Source organism: Pseudophryne corroboree, chromosome 3 (assembly GCF_028390025.1).
Source record: "Pseudophryne corroboree isolate aPseCor3 chromosome 3, aPseCor3.hap2, whole genome shotgun sequence".
NCBI classification, from domain to species: domain Eukaryota; kingdom Metazoa; phylum Chordata; class Amphibia; order Anura; family Myobatrachidae; genus Pseudophryne; species Pseudophryne corroboree.
In genome coordinates, this window is record NC_086446.1 from 24828838 (window position 1) to 24852303 (window position 23466).

Genomic DNA, 23466 nt, shown 5'->3' on the forward strand with positions numbered 1-23466 from the left:
AGATGCCATCATGTCTATTTGAGGATCTCCCTAAAGACTTGTTATATCTGCAAAGACTTCTTGGTGGAGGCCCCACTCTCCTGGATGGAGATCGTGTCTGCTGAGGAAGTCTGCTTCCCAGTTGTCCACTCCTGGAATGAATATCACTTACACAGCGCTTGTATGTTTTTCCGCCCAGCCAAAAATCCTTGTGGCTTCTGCCATCGCCGCTCTGCTTTTCATTCCGCCCCGACGGTTTATGTACGCTACTGCTGTTACATTGTCCGACTGGATCAGTACCGGCAGATCTCGAAGAAGACGTTCCGCTTTTAGGAGGTCGTTGTAAATGGCCCTTAACTCCAGAACATTTATGTGGAGACAAGTTTCCTGACTTGACCATCTTCCTTGGAAGCTTTCTCCCAGTGTGACTGCCCCCCAGCCTCGGAGGCTTGCATCCGTGGTCACCAGGATCCATCCTGTATCCTGAACCTGCACCCCTCTAGGAGGTGAGAGCTGTGCAGCCACCACAGGAGTGATATCCTGGCTTTGGACGACAGGATTAGTCTCTGGTGCATGTGTAGATGGGACCCGGACCACTTGTCCAACAGGTGCCACTGAAACACTCTGGCATGGAACCTGCCAAACTGAATGGCCTCGTAGGCCGCAACCATCTTCCCCAGCAACCGAATGCATTGATGGATTGACACTCTTGCTGGTTTTAGAATTAGTTTGACCAGACTCTGAAGTTCCAGCGCCTTTTCCACAGGAAGAAAATACTCTCTGTAGTTCTGTGTCCAATATCATTCCCAAAAATGACAACCGAGTTGTCAGAATCAACTGTGATTTTGGCAAGTTTAGGAGCCAACCATGTTGCTGAAAAACTGTCATGGAGAGTGCAATGTTTTGGACCAACTGGTCCCTGGATCTCGCTTTTATCAGGAGATCGTCCAAGTATGGGATAATGGTGACTCCTTGTTCGCGGAGAACCATCATCTATGCCATCACTTTAGTGAAAATCCTCGGAGCCGTGGAAAGACCAAATGGCAATGTTTGAAATTGGTAATGACAATCCTGAATTGCAAATCTCAGGTAAGCCTGATGCGGAGGATAAATGGGAACATGTAAGTAGGCATCTTTTATGTCCACCGACACCATATAATCCCCTTCCTCCAGACTGGAGATCACTGCTCGGAGAGACTCCATCTTGAATTTGAATCTCTTTAGGTAGAAATTCAGGGAATTCAGGTTTGGGATTGGTCTGACCGAGCCGTCCGGCTTTGGGACCACAAACAGGCTCGAAAAAAAACCTTCTCCCTGTTGTGACTGTGGAACCTTGATGATAACCGGATTTAAACACAATTTTTGTATTGCGTCACAAACTACCTCCCTGTCGGGAAGAGAAACTGGTCAGGCCAATATGAAAAAACGGCGAGGGGGAGCGTCTTGAAACTCCAGCTTGTACCCTTGGTATACTATTTGTAATATCCAAGGGTCTAGGTTTGAACGAACCCAAAACTGACTGAAGAGTTTCAGATGGGCCCCCACCAGTGCGGACTCCTGCATAGGAGTCCCAACGTCATGCGGTGGAGGTGGCAGAAGCCTGGGAGGACTTCTGCTCCTTGGAGCCTGACAAGACTGGAGATCTATTACCTCTTCCCCTTCCTCTAGTAGCAAGGAAGGAAGAACCGCGACCCTTCCTGAATTTATTGGGCCGAAAGGACTGCATCCGATAATGGTGCGTTTTCTTTTGTTGTGGAGGAACATAAGGTAAAAAAAGATGACTTACCCGCGGTAGCCGTAGACACCAAATCATCAAGGCCGTCTCCAAATAATGCCTTACCTTTATATGGTAAAGCTTCCATACTTTTCTTGGAGTCAGCATCAGCATTCCATTGGTGAATCCACAACACGCACCTTGCTGAGACAGCCATGACATTGGCCTTTGATCCCAAAAGGCTAATATCCCTTGCAGCTTCCTTTAGATATGCTGCAGCGTCCCTGATATGACCTAGAGTCAAGATAACGCTATCACTATCTAGGGTATGTATATCAGATGACAAGTTATCTGCCCATTTTTCGATTGAACTACTCACCCACGCAGATGCAATGGCTGGCCTGAGTAGCGTACCTGTGGTGACATAAATGGATTTCAATGGATTTTCCTGCCAACGATCTGCAGGATCCTTAAGGGCTGCCGTGTCAGGGGACGGAAAAGCCACCTTTTTAGACAGGCGACATACAGCCTTGTCTACAATGGGGGGTGACTCCCACTTATCCCTATCCACAGAAGGAAACGGATACGCCACCTGAATCCTTTTGGGAATCTGAAACTTTTTGTCAGGACTTTCCCAAACCTTATCAAATAGAGTGTTCAGCTCATAAGAGGGAGGAAACATTATCTAAGGTTTCTTTTCCTTATACATACAGACCCTTTTGTCAGGAACAGCGGGGTCCTCCGAGATATGTAATACGTCTTTTATCACCACAATCATGTACCGAATGCTCTCTGCCAATTTTGGATCTAATCTGGTATCACTGTAATCGACACTGGAGTCAGAGTCCGTGTCGGTATCTGTGTCAGCCAACTGAGCAAACGATCGCTTTTGTGACCCCGGGGGGTCTGGACTTGTAACAACACATCCTCCACAGATTTCTTCCATGCCTGGTTCTGAGACTCAGATTTATCTAATCTCTTATTAATAAGAGCCACATTTGCGTTCAACACCTTTACCCAATCAGGAGTCGGCGGTGCCGACAGGGTCACTCCCACAGCTGTTTGCGTCCCTAATACAGTCTCCTCCTGGGAAGAGCACTCTGCCTCAGACATGCCGACACACGTGTATTCACCACTCACAAACACACTGGGCATATAGGGGACAGACCCACCTGAAGTCTGATAGAGAGACACAGAGGGAGTTTGCCAGCTCACAGCCCAGCGCTTCACCAACGGTTCTGACAACACTAAACAATGCCTCAGACCTGCAGCGCTTTTATAACACACATATATTGCACCAAATTTATTGTGCCCCCCCCCCACCCCCCGTTTTTCACCCTGATACTTATGCAGCAGCGTAGGGAAGGACCAGCGTCTCTGCAGCCTGTTGTAGAGAAAATGGCGCTGTTGTGAGCTGTGAGGGCTAAGCTCCACCCCCGTAATGGCGCGCTTCAGTCCCGCTATTTTTAAATAAATATTTTTACTGGCGGGGGTTAGGACAGTGTATACTATGTCCCCTATAGCCAGTCTCCTTTGAGGTTTATATGCTGCCCAGGGCGCTTCCCCCCCCTGCGCCCTGCAGTGCCGCTGTGTAGTGGGAGCATGGCGCGCAGTGTGCGATCGCTGTGCAGTACCTCAGAAGGCGTCACTGAAGTCTTCTTTGCTTCTTCTACTCACCTGTTTTCTGACTTCTGGCTCTGCAATGGGGGTGACGGCCGGCTCTGGGAACGAGCATCTAGGCATACCTAGCGATCAGACTTAGGAGCTAATGGTGTCCTGTAGTCAAAGAAGCAGAGCCTTTAAACTCACAGAAATAGGTCTGACTTCTCTCCCCTAAGTCCCAAGAAGCAGGGCGACTGTTGCCAGCAGGCCTCCCTGAAAATAAAAAACCTAACATAAAGTCTTTTCACGAGAAACTCTGTAGAGCTCCTCAGTGTGCGTCCAGTCTGCCTGGGCAAATTCTAAAACTGGAGTATGGAGGAGGAGCATAGAGGGAGGAGCCAGTTCACGCCCATTCAAAGTCTTAAAGTGCCCATGTCTCCTGCGGATCCCGTCTATACCCCCCATGGTGACCCCAGTGTCCTCTAGGGCGTATGAGAAATACAAAATAAGTATATCCTGTGAAATACGTATATATTAAATAACAACCCTGACGCCCTTAGACTCCCTCAGGGTACAGCAATATGAGTGAGATACACGGAGTAGATATCACACAGGAGCTATATGCACGCACGCACACACGTACAATGCAGAAATTGTGCTAAACAATAAAACTGCACTGGACTAGCAATACTAAGTAGTACTACGTAAATCTATATAAACTTATAAATATAACAATGCACAGTAAAGACTGGATGTATATCACAGGGTACTTGTACTACATAACCCTGAAGTAATGCACTGTTTCCTAACACTGTCAAAAGACATGTAGAATACTTAAGTGTCCTGTAAAATACACAGCGCAGATAATGCAGGCGGCTTTACAGAGGAGGCATCGCCCAGCAGTCCCAGAATCAGCTCGGCATGTAGTGATGGCGCCAAACACTGACAGGGAGTGAGGGAGAGATTCAGCTCCAGGGCGGGAACATTTACTGTAAATGGCGCCCAGGGGCTGGGGGAGGGGCTACAGGTCAAAGCCTTATCCCCTAGCTGGACTTCACCACCGGGTAATGTGGACCTTAGAAAAATGGATTATAGGAGAATCCGACCTGTGCCCCTGCCCTGGTGGTCTAGTGGGGTCCCTGTACCAACACAGTGTCCACGCCAGTGTGCGCGGCCCGTCTCCTAATGGCCACGCCGGATCGCGATTTGCTGCGGGTCCAGCCTGGGGGACCTTCTTACCTCCTCCCTTGTAGATGCGGCCACGCGATCCCGGAGAGCTGCGGAAAGTGTGTGTGCCTGATGAGAAAGACCGAAGCCCTCTGCTGTAAGTACCCGGGAACCAGGGCGCGGGAGTATACAGCACCACTGAGGGAGGTGATGGAGCTAATGGTCTAGTGCAGTGGTTCTCAAACTCGGTCCTCAGGACCCCACACAGTGCATGTTTTGCAGGTAACCCAGCAGGTGCACAGATGTATTAATTACTCACTGACACATTTTAAAAGGTCCGCAGGTGGAGCTAATTATTTCACTTGTGATTCTGTGAGGAGACCTGCAAAACATGCACTGTGTGGGGTCCTGAGGACCGAGTTTGAGAACCTGTGGTCTAGTGTGTACCCATGGTATGCTCTCCCACGGGTCACTAGTGACATCCCCATTGGCCCTGCTGTATGTACTTGTCACATGCAGGGTCCCGGCGGCAGTGATGTTGGGCTGGGTACACATCGCTTAGAGTGTACTCAGCTTTGGTTTCACCCGAGTGATCTACTTCAGTCTTATATGACATCCATTCCAATTGTCTACGGATGGTTAACTTACATTGTTCAAATACTGTGTGACAGGAACTGTGCTACGACCCTGTTTTGTATCAGCCATTAGAAATGCTTTTCTACTGTGTGAAATCTGATGTCTAAACAGATGTGATTTGTATGTAAAACATTTCCCACACTCAGGACATGGAAATGGTTTCTCACCTGTGTGACTTCTCTGATGTATAACAAGAACTGATTTGTGTGTAAAATATTTTCCACACTCAGAGCATGGAAATGGTTTCTCACCCGTGTGACTTCTCTGGTGTGTAACAAGATTTGATTTCAGTGTAAAACATTTCCCACACTCAGAGCATGGAAATGGTTTCTCACCTGTGTGACGTCTCTGATGTGTAACTAAAGATGATTTTTGTGTGAAACATTTCCCACAATCAGAACATGTACATAGTATCTCACCAGTGTGGAGTCTTTGATGTCTAACAAGTTCTGAGTTATTTGTAAAACATTTCCCACACTCAGAGCATGGAAAAGGTTTCTCACCTGTGTGACGTCTCTGATGTACAACTAAAGTTGATTTATGTGTGAAACATTTCCCACACTCAGAGCATTGAAAAGGCCTCTCACCTGTGTGACGTCTTTGATGTATAACTAAAGTTGATTTCAGTGTAAAACATTTTCCACACTCATAACATGGATATGGTTTCTCACCAGTGTGGAGTCTCTGATGTATAACTAGATATGATTTCTGTGTGAAACATTTCCCACACTCAGAACAGGGAAATACTTTATCAGGTGTATGAGCTGCACAATGTGTAACGAAATCTGAGGTATCAGGAGAACAGTCCTCACAGTTAGAAGGATCAGATGATATATCTGCACTGAGAGGTACTGGATGTAAATTTAGTATAACGGGGCTGTCTCCTGGAGAATCCTGTGTGATGTTATCTTCTATGTCAGTATCTGCAGACAAGATGAGATCTTCCTCCAAGGCATTCCTGCGTGTACCTCCATCTGAGGGAGATAAAATAGCTGTATTATTATTATTCACAGATCTTTATATTGTACACATATTACTCCACACTGTACAGAGAATATTTAGTCATTCACATCAGTCCCACCAGGGGAGCTTACACTCTATATTCCCTACCACATGGACACGTAAATAAGATTTTACTTACCGGTAAATCTATTTCTCGTAGTCCGTAGTGGATGCTGGGGACTCCGTAAGGACCATGGGGATTATACCAAAGCTCCCAAATGGGCGGGAGAGTGCGGATGACTCTGCAGCACCGAATGAGCAAACTCAAGGTCCTCCTCAGCCAGGGTATCAAACTTGTAGAACTTTGCAAAAGTGTTCGAACCTGACCAAGTAGCCGCTCGGCACAGCTGTAATGCCGAGACCCCTCGGGCAGCCGCCCAAGAAGAGCCCACCTTCCTAGTGGAAAGGGCCTTAACTGATTTTGACAGCGGCAATCCAGCTGCAGAATGAGCCTGCTGAATCGTGTTACAGATCCAGCGACCAATAGTCTGCTTTGAAGCAGGCGCCCCAAGCTTGTTGGAAGCGTACAGGATAAACAAAGACTCTGTTTTCCTGACTCTAGCCGTTCTGGCTACATAAACCTTCAAAGCCCTGACCACATCAAGTAACTCGGAATCCTCCAAGTCAGTAGTAGCCACAGGCACCACAATAGGTTGGTTTATATGAAAGGATGAAACCACCTTCGGCAGAAAATGTGGACGAGTCCGCAATTCCGCTCTATCCGCATGGAAAATCAGATAGGGGCTTTTATGTGACAAAGCCGCTAATTCTGACACACGCCTAGCCGAAGCCAAGGCTAATACCATGACCACCTTCCACGTGAGATATTTCAACTTCACGGTCTTAAGTGCTTCAAACCAGTGTGATTTCAGGAAACTCCTCACCACGTTAAGATCCCAAGGTGCCACTGGAGGCACAAAAGGGGGCTGAATATGCAGAACTCCCTTTACAAATGTTTGAACTTCCGGTAGAGAAGCCAACTCTTTTTGAAAGAAAATGGATAGGGCCGAAATCTGGACCTTAATGGAACCCAATTTTAGGCCCAAATTTACCCCGGACTGTAGGAAGTGAAGGAAACGGCCCAGCTGGAATTCTTCCGTAGGAGCATTCCTGGCCTCACACCAAGCAACATATTTTCGCCAAATACGGTGATAATGTTGAGCTGTCACGTCCTTCCTAGCCTTTATCAGCGTAGGAATGACCTCGTCCGGAATGCCTTTTTCTGCTAGGATCCGGCGTTCAACCGCCATGCCGTCAAACGCAGCCGCGGTAAGTCTTGGAACAGACAGGACCCATGTTGCAACAAGTCCTGTATTAGAGGAAGAGGCCACGGGTCCTCTGTGAGCATTTCTTGCAGATCTGGATACCAAGTCCTTCATGGCCAATCTAGAACAATGAGTATTGTTCTCACTCCTCCTTTTCTTATTATCCTCAGCACCTTGTGTATGAGAGGAAGAGGAGGAAATACATAGACCGACTGGAACACCCACGGTGTCACCAGGGCATCTACAGCTATCGCCTGAGGGTCTCTTGACCTAGCGCAATACCGCTGTAGCTTTTTGTTGAGGCGGGATGCCATCATGTCCACCTGTGGCAGTTCCCACCGACTTGTAATCTGTGCGAAGACTTCCTGATGAAGTCCCCACTCTCCCGGGTGGAGGTCGTGTCTGCTGAGGAAGTCTGCTTCCCAGTTGTCCACTCCCGGGATGAACACTGCTGACAGTGCGCTTACGTGATTCTCCGCCCAGCGAAGAATCTTGGTGGCTTCCGCCATCGCCACTCTGCTCCTTGTGCCGCCTTGGCGGTTTACATGAGCCACTGCGGTGATGTTGTCTGACTGAATCAGAACAGGTTGGTCGCGAAGCAGGGTCTCCGCTTGACGTACGGCGTTGTATATGGCCCTTAGTTCCAGGATGTTGATGTGAAGGCAAATCTCTTGACTTGACCACAGCCCTTGGAAATTTCTTCCCTGTGTGACTGCACCCCAACCTCGGAGGCTTGCGTCCGTGGTCACCTGGACCCAGTCCTGAATGCCGAACCTGCGTCCCTCGAGAAGGTGAGCGCTCTGCAGCCACCAGAGGAGTGACACCCTGGTCCTGGAGGATAGGGTGATTAACCGATGCATTTGAAGATGTGATCCGGACCATTTGTCCAGTAAGTCCTACTGAAAGGTCCTCGCATGGAACCTGCCGAAGGGAATGGCCTCGTATGATGCCACCATCTTTCCCAGGACACGAGTGCAGTGATGCACTGACACCTGTTTTGGTTTTAATAGGTTCCTGACCAGTGTCATGAGTTCCTGAGCTTTCTCCATCTGGAGATAAACCCTTTTCTGGTCTGTGTCTAAAACCATGCCCAGGAAAGGCAGATGAGTCATAGGAACCCACTGTGACTTTAGAATATTTAGAATACAGCCGTGTTGCTGTAACACTTCCAGAGAAAGTGCTACACTGATCAGCAACTGCTCTCTCGATCTCGCTTTTATGAGATCGTCCAAGTATGGGATAATTGTGACTCCTTGCTTTCGCAGGAGTACCATCATTTCCGCCATTACCTTGGTAAATATTCTCGGTGCCGTGGAGAGACCAAACGGCAACGTCTGAAATTGGTAATGACAATCCTGTACCACAAATCTGAGATACGCCTGATGAGGTGGATAAATGGGGACATGCAGGTATGCATCTTTTATGTCCAGAGACACCATAAAATCCCCCCCTTCCAGGCTTGCTATGACCGCTCTTAACAATTCCATCTTGAACTTGAACCTTTTCAGGTATATGTTCAGGGATTTTAAATTCAATATGGGTCTGACCGAACCGTCCGGTTTCGGGACTACAAACATGGTTGAATAATAACCCCTTCCTTGTTGAAGGAGGGGAACCTTGACCACCACCTGTTGAAGATACAATTTGTGAATTGCAGTTAACACTATCTCCCTCTCGTGGGGGGAAGCTGGCAGGGCCGATTTGAGGTATCGGTGAGGGGGAATCTCCTCGAATTCCAGCTTGTATCCCTGAGACACAATCTCTATTGCCCATGGGTCCAACTGGGAGTAAACCCACCTGTGGCTGAAATTTCGGAGACGCGCCCCCACCGGGCCTAGCTCCGCCTGTGGAGCCCCAGCGTCATTTGGTGGATTTTGTGGAAGCTGGGGAGGACTTCTGTTCCTGGGAACTAGCTTTGTTGTGCAGCTTCTTTCCTCTGCCCTGCCTCTGGCAAGAAAGGACGCACCTCAGACTTTCTTGTTTTTCTGTGATCGAAAGGACTGCATTTGGTAATATGGTGCTTTCTTAGGCTGTGAGGAAACATATCGCAAAAAATTTGACTTTCCAGCAGTAGCTGTGGAGACCAGGTCCGAGAGACCCTCCCCAAACAATTCCTCACTCTTGTAAGGTAAAACCTCCATGTGCCTTTTTGAGTCGGCATCACCTTTCCATTGCCGAGTCCACAGGACCCTTCTGGCAGAAATCGACATAGCATTTATTCTAGAACCCAGTAGGCTAATGTCTCTTTGAGCATCTCTCATATACAGGACAGTGTCTTTAATATGCCCCAGGGTCAATAATATAGTCTCCTTGTCTAAGGTATCAATTCCCTCAGATATGGTATCCATCCATGCTGCTACAGCACTACACACCCAGGCCGACGCTATTGCCAGTCTCAGTAAGGTACCTGAATGTGTATAAATGGACTTCAGGGTACCCTCTTGTTTTCTATCCGCAGCATCTTTGAGGGTAGCCGTATCCTGGGACGGCAGGGCTACCTTCTTGGATAAGCGTGTTAAAGCTATGTCCACCCTAGGGGAGGCTTCCCAGTGTAAACTGTCTGTTGGCGGGAAGGGATACGCCATAAGAAGCCTTTTGGAATTCTGCAGTTTTTTATCTGGAGATTCCCAGGCCTTTTCACATAACTCATTGAGCTCGTGTGAGGGGGGAAAAGTTACCTGCGGCTTCTTTTCCCCATACATATGTACCCTCCTGTCAGGGACCGGGGTTTCCTCTGTGATGTGCAACACATCCTTAATTGCAATAATCATATAACAGATGGATTTAGCCAATTTGGCTGTAACTTTGCATCATTGTAATCGACACTGGAATCAGAATCCATGTCGGTATCTGTGTCAACAATTTGGGATAGTGGGCGCTTCTGAGACCCTGTCGGCCTCTGCGACATAGGATCAGGCATGGGTTGGTACCCTGACTGTCCTAAGGCTTCAGCTTTTTCTAACCTTTTATGTAAGGAATTAACATTTTCATTTAAAACCTTCCACATATCCATCCAATCAGGTGTCGGTGCCGTCGGCAGAGACACCACATTCATTTGCTCCCACTCTGCTTCCACATAGCCTTCCTCGTCAGACATGTCGACACAAGCGTACCGACACACCACACACACACAGGGAATGCTCTTTTTGAAGACTGTTCCCCCACAAGGCCCTTTGGAGAGACAGAGAGAGAGTATGCTAGCACACACCCCAGCGCTATATAACCCAGGAATAACACAGTAACTTAATGTTAACCCAGTAGCTGCTGTATATAGTGTTTTTAGCGCCCAATTATGTGCCCCCCCCCCCCCCCCTATGTTTTTACCCTTGTCTACCGTGTACTGCAGGGGAGAGCCTGGGGAGTCTCTTCTCAGCGGAGCTGTGGAGAGAAAATGGCGCTGGTGAGTGCTGAGGGAGAAGCCCCGCCCCCTCGACGGCGGGCTTCTGTCCCGCTAAAATACATATCCTTGTGGTGGGGGCTCATACATATATACAGTGCACAACTGTATATATGAGTACTTTTGCCACCAGAGGTCCATATGCTGCCCAGGGCGCCCGTCTGGGCACAATATCAAAACTGAGGTCTGGAGGAGGGGCATAGAGGGAGGAGCCAGAGCACACCAGTATCCAAATTCTTTCTTAAAGTGCCCTGTCACCTGCGGAGCCCGTCTATCCCCATGGTCCTTACGGAGTCCCCAGCATCCACTAGGACGTTAGAGAAATAGGGGTAATCTGTATCAGAATTAACCCTAGCTTACATACTAAAGTGAAGCTTCAATACTTATTTGAATTGTGAGTGTGAAACAGCAGCAGGTGAGATAGAATACAGATCAGGTGAGTTATAATACAGATCAGGTGAGTTATAATACAGATCAGGTGAGATAGAATACAGATCAGGTGAGTTATAATACAGATCAGGTGAGATAGAATACAGATCAGGTGAGATAGAATACAGATCAGGTGAGATAGAATACAGATCAGGTGAGATAGAATACAGATCAGGTGAGTTATAATACAGATCAGGTGAGTTATAATACAGATCAGGTGAGATAGAATACAGATCAGGTGAGATAGAATACAGATCAGGTGAGATAGAATACAGATTAGGTGAGATAGAATACAGATCAGGTGAGATAGAATACAGATCAGGTGAGATATAATGCAGATCAGGTGAGATATAATACAGATCAGGCGAAATATAATACAGAACCAGGTGACATATAATACAGATCAGGTGAGATATAATACAGATCAGGTGAGATATAATACACAGCAGGTGAGATATAATACAGATCATGTGATATAATACAGATCAGGCGAGATAATACAGAGCAGGTGAGATATAATACAGAGCAGGTGAGATATAATACAGAAGCAGGTGAGATATAATACAGAGCAGGTGACATATAATACAGATCAGGTGAGATATAATACAGATCAGGTGAGATATAATACAGATCAGGTGAGATATAATACAGATCAGGTGAGATATAATACAGATCAGGTGAGATATAATACAGATCAGGTGAGATATAATACAGATCAGGGGAGATATAATACAGATCAGGTGACATATAATACAGAGCAGGTGAGATATAATACACACATATTGGCAATACCATTAGCATCTGATACAATGTTTGGGCTAGTGCCGTGCAGGGGATGTGATGCATTTGGTTTGCGGGAGACAATCTGGAGACTCAGCCACTGACCAATCTGTGAGCAATTCTCTCTGCTGCAGGAGGAGATAGCTAAGCTGCATGCTGGGATATGTAGGATGTCTGTGTCCTTGAGGACACCACTACCTCAGAGAGCCACCAGAAGACATTCTGCCTGGACTGCTGTGGGCTCTGAAAGGCAGAGATTTCCCGATGGACACAGATATCTCCCATAAGATGTGACACTGCAAAACTCATATGCTGCTTTTGCAGGCTGGAAGATACAACTGATATATGTAATACAGAACAGGAGGATATGGGGACTTCTACTAACTATAGGAACAGGAATAGGAAATAGGAATAACACGCAGAGACTCTTTCAAGGACAACCTACGACATACGAGCTGATCTGACGGAGGTGGCTGGTGATGGAAGCAGAAGTAACGTGCACGCTGGGCACTGGTGATACAGAGAAGGGAGAGAGGGGGTGCTTGGGGAGATCCCTGTTCAGCAGCGGGGTGCTGCAGGAGCAGGTCTGACTGAGGCTAATGCCGGGAGCAGGGCACTGCAGGAAGTCTGACTGAGGCTGGAGCCGGGAGCAGGGCACTGCAGGGAGTCTGACCAAGGCTGGAGCCGGGAGCAGGGCACTGCGGGGAGTCTGACCGAGGCTGGAGCCGGGAGCAGGGCACTGCGGGGAGTCTGACCGAGGCTGGAGCCGGGAGCAGGGCACTGCGGGGAGTCTGACCGAGGCTGGAGCCGGGAGCAGGGCACTGCGGGGAGTCTGACCGAGGCTGGAGCAGGGCACTGCGGGGAGTCTGACCGAGGCTGGTGCAGAGCACTGCGGGGAGTCTGACCGAGGCTGGTGCAGAGCACTGCGGGGAGTCTGACCGAGGCTGGTGCAGGGCACTGCGGGGAGTCTGACCGAGGCTGGAGCAGGGCACTGCGGGGAGTCTGACCGAGGCTGGAGCAGGGCACTGCGGGGAGTCTGACCGAGGCTGGAGCAGGGCACTGCGGGGAGTCTGACCGAGGCTGGAGCAGGGCACTGCGGGGAGTCTGACCGAGGCTGGAGCCGGGAGCAGGGCACTGCGGGGAGTCTGACCGAGGCTGGAGCCGGGAGCAGGGCACTGCGGGGAGTCTGACCGAGGCTGGAGCCGGGAGCAGGGCACTGCGGGGAGTCTGACCGAGGCTGGAGCCGGGAGCAGGGCACTGCGGGGAGTCTGACCGAGGCTGGAGCCGGGCACTGCGGGGAGTCTGACCGAGGCTGGAGCCGGGCACTGCGGGGAGTCTGACCGAGGCTGGAGCTGGGAGCAGGGCACTGCGGGGAGTCTGACCGAGGCTGGAGCCGGGAGCAGGGCACTGCGGGGAGTCTGACCGAGGCTGGAGCCGGGAGCAGGGCACTGCGGGGAGTCTGACCGAGGCTGGAGCCGGGAGCAGGGCACTGCGGGGAGTCTGACCGAGGCTGGAGCCGGGAGCAGGGCACTGCGGGGAGTCTGACCGAGGCTGGAGCCGGGAGCAGGGCACTGCGGGGAGTCTGACTGAGGCTGGAGCCGGGCACTGCGGGGAGTCTGACTGAGGCTGGAGCCAAGCACTGCGGGGAGTCTGACTGAGGCTGGAGCCAGGAGCAGGGCACTGCGGGGAGTCTGACTGAGGCTGGAGCCGGGCACTGAGGAGAGTCTGACTGAGGCTGGAGCCGGGAGCAGGGCACTGAGGGGAGTCTGAGGCTGGAGCAGGGCACTCTGAACAAGGTGCCAAACAGGGCTCTGGGAACAGCTAGTAGGAGCCAACACAGGTATCAGTGAGTAGTTGCTGCTACAGGAGGTCCTGACATCCCCGTACATGCAAGTATCATTGTTATTACTGTATTGATTGTTTTGCATTGACACGTTATTATACATTGTAGTACCAAGTACTATTCTGTTGAATATTGTTTTTTCTTCACAGCTAGGCCATAGTACAGTATCATATTGCATAAATTGGGGAGATAGTCATTCAGATGGGTGGGGCCGTGATTGAGAATCTCACTCAGTGCATGTCGTGCAAAGTGTAAATACATCTGCGCGAGGTGTGTGTGAACGGCTGCCCTGGAAACCCAGGTAACTGATCTAGAACAAACCGTTACGTGACTGAGGGATATTCACAATCTCGAGCAAACCTTAGATAGAACGGTGGAGGAATTGCAGGGGGACACCAGTAGAGGAGCACAAGGACAATCAGGTAGCTAGCTGGGTCACGGTTAAAAGGAAGAAGATGGGGAGACAGGACATCTCCGATCTGCCAAACCCCAATAAATTCATCCCGAATGGACAAAGATTCTGGGGGTGGCAGTGAGGAAATGATGGAGCTGGAGGATAGTATTCCCTCTAGCATTCAGAGGTACTTTCTCTCCGGCACAAAGGGGATAAGAGGAAGTGAGGTACCTAGTCAGATTGTGGTGGTAGGGGATGCTATCATCAGGAAGACAGACAGGGCAATCTGCTACCGGGACCGTGATCGCTGTACAGTCTGTTGCCTCCCGGGTGCTCGGGTATGTCACATTGCGGACCGGGTAGATAGATTGTTGGGAGGGGCTGGGAAAGACCCGTCAGTCTTGGTGCACATTGGCACTAATAACAAAGTTAGTGGTAGGAGGGATGTCCTTAAGAAAGATTATAGGGACCTAGGCCAGAAATTAAAGGCAAGGACATCTAGGGTAATATTCTCTGAAATATTACCTGTGCCACGCGCTAGTGCAGGGATGCAGAGGGAGATTAGGGAGGGTAATGTGTATCTTAGAGACTGGTGTAGGAAAAAGAGGTTTGTGTTCTTGGAACATTGGGCGGACTTCTCAGTCAGGCGCCATCTTCTTTGTCGCGACGGATTGCACCTGAATGAGGAGGGGACTGCGGTGCTGCGCGGGGGGGGGGGGGGGGGGGGAGGGGGATGGTTAGTAGGTTGGAGGAGATTTTTAACTAGGTGCCTGGGGGCAGGGACAAGAAAGAATTAGAAGGAAAACTAGAGGGAGTAGAAAAGAAGGATGTATAAAGTATAATGGGGGTGGAGAGGGGGGGGAAGGAGAAATATATCTAGTGATGGTAAATTAAGGAAAACTTAACTTCCGAAGGAAACGTCTACAACCAAACTTGCAGTTCAGGGAAGTACTAAACTTAAGTGTATGCTTGCAAGAGTAATAAGTAATATGGGGGAATTAGAAACGATTGCACTTATTGACCAATATGATATCATAGGCATTACAGAGACATGGTGAGATGATTCTCAAGACTGGGCAGCAAACATGGAGAGGAACACCCTATTCAGGAGAGATAGGTCTAATAAAAAAGGAGGGGGTGTTTGTCTTTATGTTAAGCCATTCCTAGAACCTTACATAAAGGAAGCCATTTACGAGGGGACTGGAGATAACATGGAGTCATTATGGGTTGAGATTTCGAGTGGGGGTAATGATACAAAAAAGCTTTTAATAGGGACATGCTACAAACTGCCAGATATTAGTGTGTTTGGCAAATTACAACTCTTGCAGCAAAATGATAAAGCTGCAGAAATAGGGGAGGTCATGATCATAGGGGACTTTAATTACCCAGACATAAACTGGAACACCCAAATAGTAAATACAGCTAGGGGAAACTGGTTCTTAAACATGCTAAAAGATCATTACTTGTCCCAGGTAATCAAGGAACAAACCAGAAAAAAGGACAATACTGGACCTAGTACTAAATAATAATACAGAGATAATATCAAAGACTAAAGTAGGGGAGACCTCGGGAAACAGCAATTATAATATGATCAGATTTGATATCAGTTTCCAAAAACAACACTATAAGGGTCTAACTAAGATTTTTAACTTTAGAAAAGCTAATTTCAACTTGTTGAAACAATCAATGAAGGACATCAATTGGGAAATTATTTTTCATGGTAAGAATACGGCTGAAATATGGAATGTTTTTACAACTGAGCTATACAAGTACACTCATTTGTTCATTCCCATGGTTAACAAAAACAGTAGTAAATTCAAACTGATGTGGCTTAATAAGAAGGTAAAGGAACAACTGGATAAAAAGAGGCGAGCTTTCAAAGTATTTAAGTTTGATGGGAAGGCAGAATCATTCCAGTTCTAAAAGGAATGTAATAAAAAAAAATGCAAAAAAGAAATCAGAGCAGCCAAAATAGAAAACGGAAAGAAAAAAAAGAAAAATCGCAAAGGAGAGTAAAATCAACCCCAAAAAGTTCTTCAAGTATACAGTATAAACGGTAAAAGGTTAAAAAAGGAGAATATTGGACCACTTAAGGTCGAGTTGGATGTCCTAATTAAAGATGATAGGGAAAAAGCAGATTTATTGAATAAATTATTTTCATCTGTATTCACGAGAGAGGAACGGCTGACGGGAGAAGTGCACAACAAAAGCGATAAAAATTACCCATTGCTAAGTACTCGCTTAAACGAGGAGGTAGTCCGGGAGAGACTAAGTAAAACTAAGATAAATAAAGCCGGATGGTCTACACCCCAGGGTACTTATGGAACTTAACTCAAAGCTATCGAGGCCCCAATATTTGATTTGCAGTGAGTCAATTACATCAGGAATGATGCCGAAGGACTGGTGTATAGCAGAGGTAGTCCCAATATTTAAAAAGGGAATTAAAACTCATCCCGGCAATTATAGACCAGCAAGTTTGACATCTAAAGTGGGGAAAATACTGGAAGGTATATTAAGGGATAGTATACTAGAGTACTTAGATACCTCCAAGGTTATTAATAGGCACCAACATGGTTTTGTGAAGGACAGGTCATGTCAAACTAACTTAATACGAGAAAGTGAGTGACAATATTGATCAGGGTAAAGCAGTAGTTGTGGTCTTTCTGGACTTTGCTAAGGCCTTAGACACAGTGCCACATAAGAGACTCATTTTCAAATTGAGAGACCTTGGGGTGGGAAACACTATTTTTTCTTACGTCCTAGAGTAGGCCTCGCCAACCTGTGGCTCTCCAGCTGTTGTGAAACTACAAGTCCCAGCATGCCCTTCTACACTATTGCTATTAGGAAATGCTAAAACTGTGGCAGAGCATGCTGGGAGGTGTAGTTTCACAACAGCTGGAGAGCCACAGGTTGGCCAGGCCTGTCCTACAGGATACTGGGGTCCACATTAGTACCATGGGGTATAGATGGGTCTACTAGGAGCCGTGGGCACTTTAAGAAATTAATAGTGTGTGCTGGCTCCTCCCTCTATGCCCCTCCTACCAGACTCGGTTTAGAAAGTGTGCCCGGAGGAGCCGGTCACAGCTAGGGGAGCTCCTGAAGAGTCTTCTACATTTATTTTTCTGTTTGTTATTTTCAGACAGGGCTGGTTCGTGGGAAATAGAGAAGGGGGGGGGGCCCAACCTACTATAGGGTTAATGGTCCTGTTTCCCGCTGACAGGATACTGAGCTCCTGAGGGAACTATTCACAAGCCCCACCACGGCGAGCGTATATTCCCGCAGCACGCTGCTACCCCTAACAGAGCCAGAAGTAAGAAGAGTGGTGAGTAGATGGCCGGCATCCCGGTTAGCGGGTCACCGGCTGTAATGGCGGCATAAGGGTATGGAGCACAGCACTGACATGCAGGCTGTGTCTCCAGGCTCAGATAACATGCCGTGTGTGTTCCGCTGTGAGGGGCGAGCTGAGCCACTAACAACTTTACCCACACTGGCAGCACTGCTTACAGGGGTTCTAACCCACTGTTAAGCGACATAAATATCTCAGCCAGTATAATAAAAACCGGCAAGACTGCGTGCCATTGAGGGGGCGGGGCTTCACTATGAGCGGATCCAGCGGCTCACCAGCGCCATTTTCCCTCTACAGTTTACCCAGATCAGACTGGCATAGACGCGCAGCTCCTCCACAGGGACTCCAAACTACCTCAGCAGTACCAGGGGGTCATAGCAAAGGGGGGAGCAATATTAGACTACTAAGACCCTACTAAGGGTACTTATGTGCGCGGTGTGGCTGGCTCCAACATACTGTGTCTCCCTAGAGTGCTCTCTTTGGGTTAACTGTGTTTTCCCTTTCTACTGTGTGTGTTCTTTTACATTGTACAATGTCTAAGGAGTGTGTCTCATACACGGCAGAGTGTTTTTCTTCCCCAGGGGGATCACTACAGTGTACTCAGCACAGTACACATTCTCAGGCTAGTGGATCCAAACCTGCATGGTTGGATTCATTAAAGGGGATGATCTCAAATATTTCAAACAAATTGTCCCATACTGAGAAAGAGACGCAATACCAGTCTGTGGATGACCTGATGAATAGAGATTCAGGTCACATACCAGCAGCTCAGATCCCTGTCATTTGTCCACAAAAGCGTTCTCTGGCCCAGATCTTGCAAGCTCACGCTGATGATGACGTATCAGATGCAGAGGAGGGTGAGGTGGAGTCAGGTGGGGAGATGCAGCTCTGTCACAGAGAAGCAATAGGACACGAGGACATGCACTGAGACTGGAGGGGGGGAGGTTCAGGGGAAACTTGCGGAAAAATTATTTCACAGAAAGGGTAGTGGACAAGTGGAATAGCCTCCCATCAGAGGTGGTAGAGGCTAAGACAGTAGAGCAATTTAAACATGCATGGGATAGACATAAGGATATCCTTACAAAGAAATAAGGATCAAATAAGGTTAGTGATAAAAAAAAAATAATATAAAAAAAAAAAAAAAAAAGGGGCAGACTAGATGGGCCAAGTGGTTCTTATCTGCCGACAAATTCTATGTTTCTATGTTTCTAAGGAATATAGGCCCTGATAGAAGCTATTAGAGAGGTTCTGCACATTCCTGACAAAGTGACAGAGGAAGATGAGGTATCTTATTTCAATGTAAAAAAAGAAATCCTCTGCTACTTTCCCTGCATCAAAGGAGTTAAATTCTCTTTTTGAAGAATTTGGGTTAATACTGACAAGACGTTTCAGATCCCTAAGAGGTTAATTACATCATTCCCTTTTCCTCAGGATGATAGGAAAAAATGGGAAAACCCATCGATTGTTGATGCATCTGTATCTAGGTTGTCACGCAAGATAGTCGACCTGTACCGGGGTCGGCCCTTTTAAAAGACACAGCTGACCGCAAGATTGAGACCACTCTCAAATCTCTGTACACAGTTGCGGGGGTGGCCCAAGGACCTACTATATCTTGTGCATGGATCACGAGAACTATTGCAAAATGGTCCGGTAACCTAATTGAGGGATTAGATTCCTTACCCAGAGGGGAGATTGTTTTACTCCAACAGCATATCCAGGAGTTTTATGGTGGAGGCCATAAAAGAGATAGGCTTGCTAAATGCACCCACCACGGCTATGACAGTGTCAGCACGCAGGGCCCTATGGCTATGTCAGTGGACTGCGGATGCGGATTCCAGAAAGGGTGTGGAAAGCCTACCATTCACGGGTGAGGCCCTGTTTGGAGATGAACTGGATACGTGGATATCCAAGGCTACGGCGGGTAAGTCTACATACCTTCCTTCCACAGCTCCCCCAGCTAGGAATACCTACTCGGCTCCAACTCTGCAGTCCTTTCGGACAGCAAAATTTAAAAATAAGATCAAAAGGTTCCTCTGCAGCCTTCAAAGGTTATTGAGGTAAACCCAAAAAAACAGCTTCTGCAGATTCACAGGAACAGCACTCGGGTTCTGTTTCTTCTAAGCCTTCAGCATGATGATAGACCGTACTGCCTGGAAGACAGGCAGGTGGGAGCCCGATTAAGAGATTTCAGTCACCTATGGGCGACATGCCAGGATCCCTTAGTCAAAGTGCTTATCGCCCAGGGTTACAAACTGGAGTTTCAGGAACTCCCACCTCACAAATTCTTCAAATCAGGCTTACCAGCTTCTCAAGAGGCAGGTATACTTTTACAGGATGCAATTCAAAAACTGGTCCAGATCTCAGGTCATTATTCCAGTTCCACCACAGCAGCAGAACAAAGGTTATTATTCCAACCTGTTTGTGGTACCGAAACTGGACGGTTCGGTAAGACCCATTTTAAACCTCAAGTCATTGAACCCGTATTTATGGGTGTTCAAATTCAAGATGGAGTCTCTGAGAGCGGTGATCTCAGGTCTGGAGGAGGGGGAGTTCCTGGTGTCTCTGGATATCAAGCATGCATACCTTCATATTCCAATCTTGTCACCTCATCAAGCTTATCTAAGGTTTGCATTACAGGACTGTCACTACCAGTTCCAGGCTCTGCCATTTGGCCTCTCCATAGCACCAAGGGTATTCACCAAAGTAATGGCAGAGATGATGTTTCTCCACCGCAAACAAGGAGTGAACATAATTCCATACCTGGATGACCTTCTGATAAAGGCACCATCCAGGGAGAGGTTGTTGGACAACATTGCCCTCTCAATTCGACTACTCCAGCATCACGGGTGGATTCTGAACCTACCAAAATCCAACATGGAAACAACACGGAGGCTTCCGTTCCTGGGGATGATACTGGATACGGTGGCACAGAAGGTATTCTTTCCATTAGAAAAGGCATTGCTAATCCAGTCAATGGTGCGGAATGTCTTGAAGCCAGCCTGGGTATCGGTGCATCTTTCATACATAAACCGACAAGGCGGAACGAAGAGCAGAACAGCAATGTCAGAGGTGACAAGAATTCTCTGGGCAGAAAGGCACGCGGTGGCGGCAATCTTCATTCTGCAAGTAGACAACTGGGAAGCGGACTTCCTCAGCAGACACAACCTCCACCCAGGAGAGTGGGGCCTTCACCCAGAGGTGTTCGGGTGCTTGACACGTCAGTGGGGAATTCCACAAATCAACTTGATGGCCTCTCGTCTCAACAAGAAGCTAATGCGGTATTGTTCCAGGTTGAAGGACCCACGACCAGTGGCGGTGGACACTCTGGTGACTCCATGGGTCTACCAGATGGTGTACATGTTTCCACCACTTCCACTGATCCCAAGAATTTTCAAAAGAATAAAAAGGGAAAAGGTTCAAGCAATTCTCATTGCTCCGGACTGGCCAAGAAGGGCCTGGTACGCGGATCTACTGGAAATGCTCCTTGAGGACCCGTGGTCTCTGCCTCTTCGTGAGGATCTTCTACAACAGGGGTCGTTCGTCTATCAAAACTTACCACGGCTACGTTTGACAGCATGGAGGTTGAGCGGCAAATTCTAGCACAGAAAGGAATCCCGGACAGGGTTATTCCGACCTTGATCCAAGCCAGAAAGGGGGTAACATCTAAACATTACCACCGTATTTGGAAAAAATACGTCTCTTGGTGTGAGAACAGGAAATTTCCTACAGTGGAATTTCAACTGGGACATTTTCTCCATTTTCTACAACTGTGACGTTTTCTACTTTTTCTAAATGGCCCACATCCACTCCTTTTTCAGGTATGGATGTGGGCCGTTTAGGCTCCTTAAAAGTCCAGATTTAAGCTTTATCCATTTTCTTCCAGAAACAATTGGCTTCCCTCCCTGAGGTTCAGACATTTTTGAAGAGTGTTCTGCACATCCAACTGCCCTTTGTGCCTCCTACGTGCCGTGGGATCTCAAGAGGAGGTTGTTGCAAGGCTCGAAAAACCAAGGTCAAATCCCAAAGAGCCACTGGTGGAACTAAGGGAGGCTGAATCTGGAGTATTCCCTGTAGGAAGGTACGTACATCTGGCATGGAGCAAGTCTTTTCTGGAACCAGACTGACAGAGCTGAAACCTGAGCCTTAAGAGAAGCCAGACGAAGACCCATATCAAGGCCAGCATGTAGATTAGCCAGGAGTCAAGAAATCCAAAACACTAGCGGATCACAGTGTCGAAGGGCACACCACTGAAAGTAACAGTGCCATATGTGGTAATATATGTGAGCTGATTCCAGTGTCAGAGCACTAAGCACAGTCTGAATAACCACACTGGAAAAACCTTTGTCCCTTAAGATGGATGACTCAACAGCCATGCCATCAAAGACATGTAGCTACCACAAGAGGGATGTCCGAACATCCTGAGGCAGTACCATTGTCTGAGATTTGATCTGCTTGTGCTGTCCATTGCACTTGGTGAGTATCAAGTGTTGTAGAGGTCTGTAGTGGAATTGGGCGTATTCCACCATGGTGAATGCAGATACCATGGAGCCCAGGGTGTGCATCGTGGAGTGGATAGAAATTCTGTGACTGCAGAGTAAGTTGTGGATGCGTAATTGTAGTGCTGTAATCTTGTCTGGAGGAAGAAAGATGCATTGCACTTGGACATCCAGGAGAGCTCTAAAATGGAGCATCCTCTGAGACGGGATGAGTGAGGACTTGGCCCAGCTGATCAGCTAACCATGGCTTTGAAGGAATGACATGTTCAACTGAAGATGATGGTTGTGGACCTCCGGAGAATGTGCGAGGAGGAGGTCATCCAAGTAAGGGAGTATCTGGATTCCCTGCTGCCGAAGGTGAGCAGTTATCACTGCCATGAGTTTGGTGAACACCCTAAGGGCTGTGGAAAGTCTGAAGGGTAGGGGTGGTCATTCAGAGTTGATCGCTCGCTAGCAGTTTTTAGCAGCCGTGCAAACGCTATGCCGCAGCACACTGGGAGTGTATTTTAGCTTAGCAGAAGTGCAAACGAAAGGATTGCAGATCGGCTACAAAGTTTTTTTGTGCAGTTTTAGAGTAGTTCAAAACCTACTCAGCGCTTGTGATCACTTCAGACTATTCAGTTCCTGTTTTGATGTCACAAACACGCCTGCATTTTTTCGAACACTCCCTGAAAACGGTCCGTTGACACCCAGAAACGCCCACTTCATGTCAATCACTCTGCGGTCAGCAGTGCGACTGAAAGGCTTCGCTGGACCTGGTGTGAAACTACTTCGGCCTGTCACGATTCGGGTAACTGGTCATCATTTCTTACCTTCCAAATGCCTCCTGAGACTGTCCCAGCGTTCCAAGCCTGGATTCCATCTGCGCTGTCTGTGTGCAGCACGCTGCATCCCATTGTCTCAAGTCTCTTCATTGTGATTCTGGCAGCTTCATGGTTAACACTCACATGCAAGTTACAAACAGTCTTTGCCTCCAAATTCAAACATGGGCGCGGCCATGTTTGTTTTCATCACATGTTACTTTTTAGCCTATCAGCTGCACTCAGGTCTCTGCCTAATTATCCAGCAGCTGTACTCTAGACTCTGCTTAATCAGCCAGCCAATCCCTGCTTCCCAGCATGTATAAAGATGGAAAGATGTCAGTGCTTCAGTTGTCCTCCCAGTGATACCAGTCTCTCCTGATTGTGGTCGTTCCTGCCTGCAAACTCAACTAGAGACTCGCACCAGTTCTACTCCTTCTGGTGCAGCCTGACTCCGCAGTGTCTCAACACTGCATCCTGCGTTTGCCAGATTGCTTAACATCGGCTCCCGGCACGCCAGCTCGCAGCGGTGTCCTGTCTCCGTTTCCGGGTAATCCTGCGCTCTCAAGCATCTCCTGCATATGCTCCCAAGCATCTCCTGTATATACCTCCGCTC

At 48.0% G+C, this 23466-nt stretch overlaps 1 protein-coding gene across 1 annotated transcript in view; it reads right to left on the bottom strand.

Moving 5' to 3' along the window:
- LOC135057090 (uncharacterized) overlaps nt 1-23466 on the bottom strand; it is a 121720-nt gene that overhangs the window by 92866 nt on the left and 5388 nt on the right. Inside the window, exon 6 of the mRNA XM_063962990.1 lies at nt 5105-6072. Within this exon, the coding sequence (XP_063819060.1) occupies nt 5105-6072 (968 nt within the window). The remainder of the gene's footprint in view (nt 1-5104; nt 6073-23466) is intronic.